Below are 3,305 nucleotides of genomic sequence, written 5' to 3'. Positions count from 1 at the left end.
TTACCGAAAATGGCGTTTGCCCATCAGCTTACGTTATTAATTCTTCTGTAACATACAGTAGCTTTAGTCACCGGAAATATGAAAGGCACGCATTGACAAGTTTCATTTTGGAAACGAAACCACTCTAACGACAGTAAAATTTACATTGTATTCATTGTTCTAGAAATGAAAGTTATGACACTAAACGTTCACCCAAAGTCACAATAAAACGGAAATTCAAAAAAAAAGGAAAGGAAACTGAACTTTGACATAACCAACGGAATTGATCAGAATTATGATATGAATTGATAGTGGTAACATTTAAATTTGTACGAATTTCTGTGAACGATATTAAAGCATGAGTGATAGGGCAGTCCTGTCAGATCAAAACACACAGTTAAGAAGAAAGATGTCTTCGTGTGATCCAGTTGGTATATGCAATGCATCGAAACAATGCGAGGATACTTCACCAGGTTGGTAAAACATTGTAATAGTACGTTCGTATATCACGACCAAGCGTTCTTATTACTTATGAGTAATGTTTCGCCTGTTCAGGTTGACGGGTTTTGTCAAACCACGTAGCGGTGAGCCAGCAAACGGATAGTTTGACAAAGCCATTACTCGTAAGTAATTAATAAGAACCATTGGTTGTGGTACGAGAACGTGTTATAATTACGAATATTGTCTGGCCAGAATGTGTCGTTGAATTAAACAAACTGTTGTTATAATATCATATATGAAATTTATCGAGAAATCAAATGACTCTTGTTTCGCTAATTCCTTTGACACAGTTGATGAAAGAAAACAAATGAATCTTGACGAAATTGTCTGTTAACAAAACTGTAAATGATGGGATTGATAGCGTTATTTATGACGTAGAAATATTTCCAAAACATACAGAACTCCTTAACCCATGGAGTGACAGTTTGCCAGAACTCTAAAGGTATGAATACAAATATCCAATACGGTATCCATGTAACTATGTATGTAATCGTGACTAAAAGTAACATTTTAGCAGTTTTATTTCCAGCTTCCTGTAAGAAGTTACGTTTCTTTGGGATACTAGACTGTGTTGTATTTTGTTCATTACACGTTGTAATCAACTCATTGGTTATCAGCCCTGGTTGTCTCGGACTTGAAGTTGAAGTTGAAGGTTGAATATTGTCTAGGTTTTCAATAATATCCTCATTGTTACATCGTAGTTGACTTTGTGTAGTCACTGTTGTTGCAACGATTTCGATATTGGGTTCAGTTTTAGGCCAAGCAGTTTTCCTTACTCGCCTTACATTTTCCGCTAGATTTACACTTGCCAGACGTCCCCTTTGGCCACTTTCCGAGTGCAGAACCCCAATTCCATTGATTTTCCGAGCTTGTGAACGTTTACGAAGGGTTATATAAACACTTATATATAGAATGACACTCAATATAAGTAAGCATACGGACGTAATGTTTGAAAAGATATGAAAAGAAGCGTATCTTTTTACATCCACGGCTGTACATTCGGCAGTTACAATGGTTAACGTGGCATTTTGTGTGTCGTCATATAAATCGGTCTTCGTGTTAATAACTCCAAAAAAGAAGATTGCCGGAATACAAAATATCAAAGATACCGCGATCGCAGACAGAACGATCAAGCGAGCGTATGTGGGATTCATGAGAAAGTGTGGTTTGCATACCGAAATATATCTATCAACGGCAATAGCTACTGTGATAATCATTGAACCAGCAACACTACCATGCCATAGCCAGGAAAACAATTTACAAAGTGCTTGAACAAGGATTTCTGGATACAACTCAGCAAATATTCCATAGGGCATGATCACCAGACATACGAAAAAGTCGATGAGTGCCAAACCTATTATGAACATGTGCGATGTCCGTCGACGTCGTTTTTTTGTATAAACAGCCAAAACAAGTAAGTTCCCAGGAATTCCACTAAAGCACACCGCTACATACAAGATAGCTAGGGCGAGCATGTTTTCTGCAAGCAAACAAAAAAATGAACATTTTTTAGGCGGCAAAATCTTACATGACACCATGGTCAGGTGATGGACTGTTGGCTACTATGCGTGCACAATGTATTGCTTATTAAGTGGATCCAACTAAGTTTCAATTCAACTATTTCTAGTATAAAGTTAGTATCGATGCATATCTTCTAATACATAACAAACTTAAGTGTCCTATGAAGTTGTTAGAACTGTTCGTTGCATATTAGGGAAGTTACGTCTTCGGGTCATTTATCTTAACCCCAGGTTTGAGTTCAGTAGCGATGGTTAAGTACGCTTCAGTCAGTAGTCTATTAAGAGTACCGAAATAGGAAAAAAAATTCAGCTCGTGTCCCTTTAATAACGGCAGCCTCGGCCGTTAATGTAAACAACTGTATAACCATATCATTAAATAATAACCGGTCAGACAAATGATTGGTTACATTGAATCTGTAAAATTAAGAGCTAATAAAACTCTCAAGGGTTTGTACGTATTCATACCAGCTCCTAAAGACATTAAAATGAAGTCTTACTTTACATTGGTCCGCCCATAGACATCTATGGTCCGCACTATATTCGTAATAATCATTATCTTAATTCTTATAAATTCACATTACATACAATGCGCTCTACAACTGATTTGAAAAACAAAAACAATCATAAAGACAACAACAATACACTATTTGAAAAAAAATGTTAAAAGTGTTAAAAATGTCCCAATATTAGAAACATACTAGGAAAAAAAGGATAAAATATGTCAAATGACTAGTTATAAAACGTAAGGTAAGTTTTCAAACTGCTTTTAAAATTGTTGAATGATTCGAATACGGTTGTTGTATGTGTCTCTCATATAGTCAGCTAGAAGCTACAAATAAATTCGACATCGGAATTGTTCAGCTGAGATGAGCTGATAGCTTTGATCTGCAACGCTACTGTAAAACAGTCAATGTGCCCACAATGTAAAGGGAGCTACACTGGGAACCCTTAGAAAACAGGTGAATTTTTTTCTAGACTAACTGTATTGCACATAAAGCACTGGGTGGACAAATTGACCTCCCAACAAACATAGAATTAGATCAACCAGACGTTCTCATTCACACTGTACCAGTCCAGTCAAAACAAAAACATTCAAGTACCCATTTTATCCATGCACCTTAAATGACTGAAAATGTTTCACCAATAACAATGTATGCACTCCATCTATTGGAATATTAAAAGAAATGTCAAAACAAACGAACAGTCTTCACCCTAGTCTTGCTGCTAGACGTTCGGGCTTTCTTTCGATGCTATAACTATAAGCGAACGAAGTTCGCATGTGAGGGCCTGCAGCTGCCCGAACAG

The 3,305-nt window shown here is 36.7% G+C and overlaps 1 protein-coding gene across 1 annotated transcript; it reads right to left on the bottom strand.

Annotated features, from left to right (window-relative positions):
* Positions 1–752: 752 nt before the first annotated feature.
* LOC144451187 (D(2) dopamine receptor A-like) lies at positions 753–1,955 on the bottom strand. Its single transcript, XM_078141986.1, has one exon. The coding sequence runs from the start codon at positions 1,953–1,955 to the stop codon at positions 753–755; it is 1,203 nt and encodes a 400-aa protein (XP_077998112.1).
* Positions 1,956–3,305: the final 1,350 nt, after the last annotated feature.

The sequence above is a fragment of the Glandiceps talaboti genome, chromosome 21 (assembly GCF_964340395.1).
Source record: "Glandiceps talaboti chromosome 21, keGlaTala1.1, whole genome shotgun sequence".
NCBI classification, from domain to species: Eukaryota; Metazoa; Hemichordata; class Enteropneusta; family Spengelidae; genus Glandiceps; species Glandiceps talaboti.
The sequence above is the reverse complement of the archived record's forward strand: the minus strand, read 5'-3'. Positions and strand labels throughout refer to the sequence as shown.

What these genes read in the sequence shown, in the direction of transcription:
- LOC144451187 (XM_078141986.1), bottom strand. Translation starts at nt 1,955, where the DNA reads ATGCTCGCCCTAGCTATCTTGTATGTAGCGGTGTGCTTTAGTGGAATT.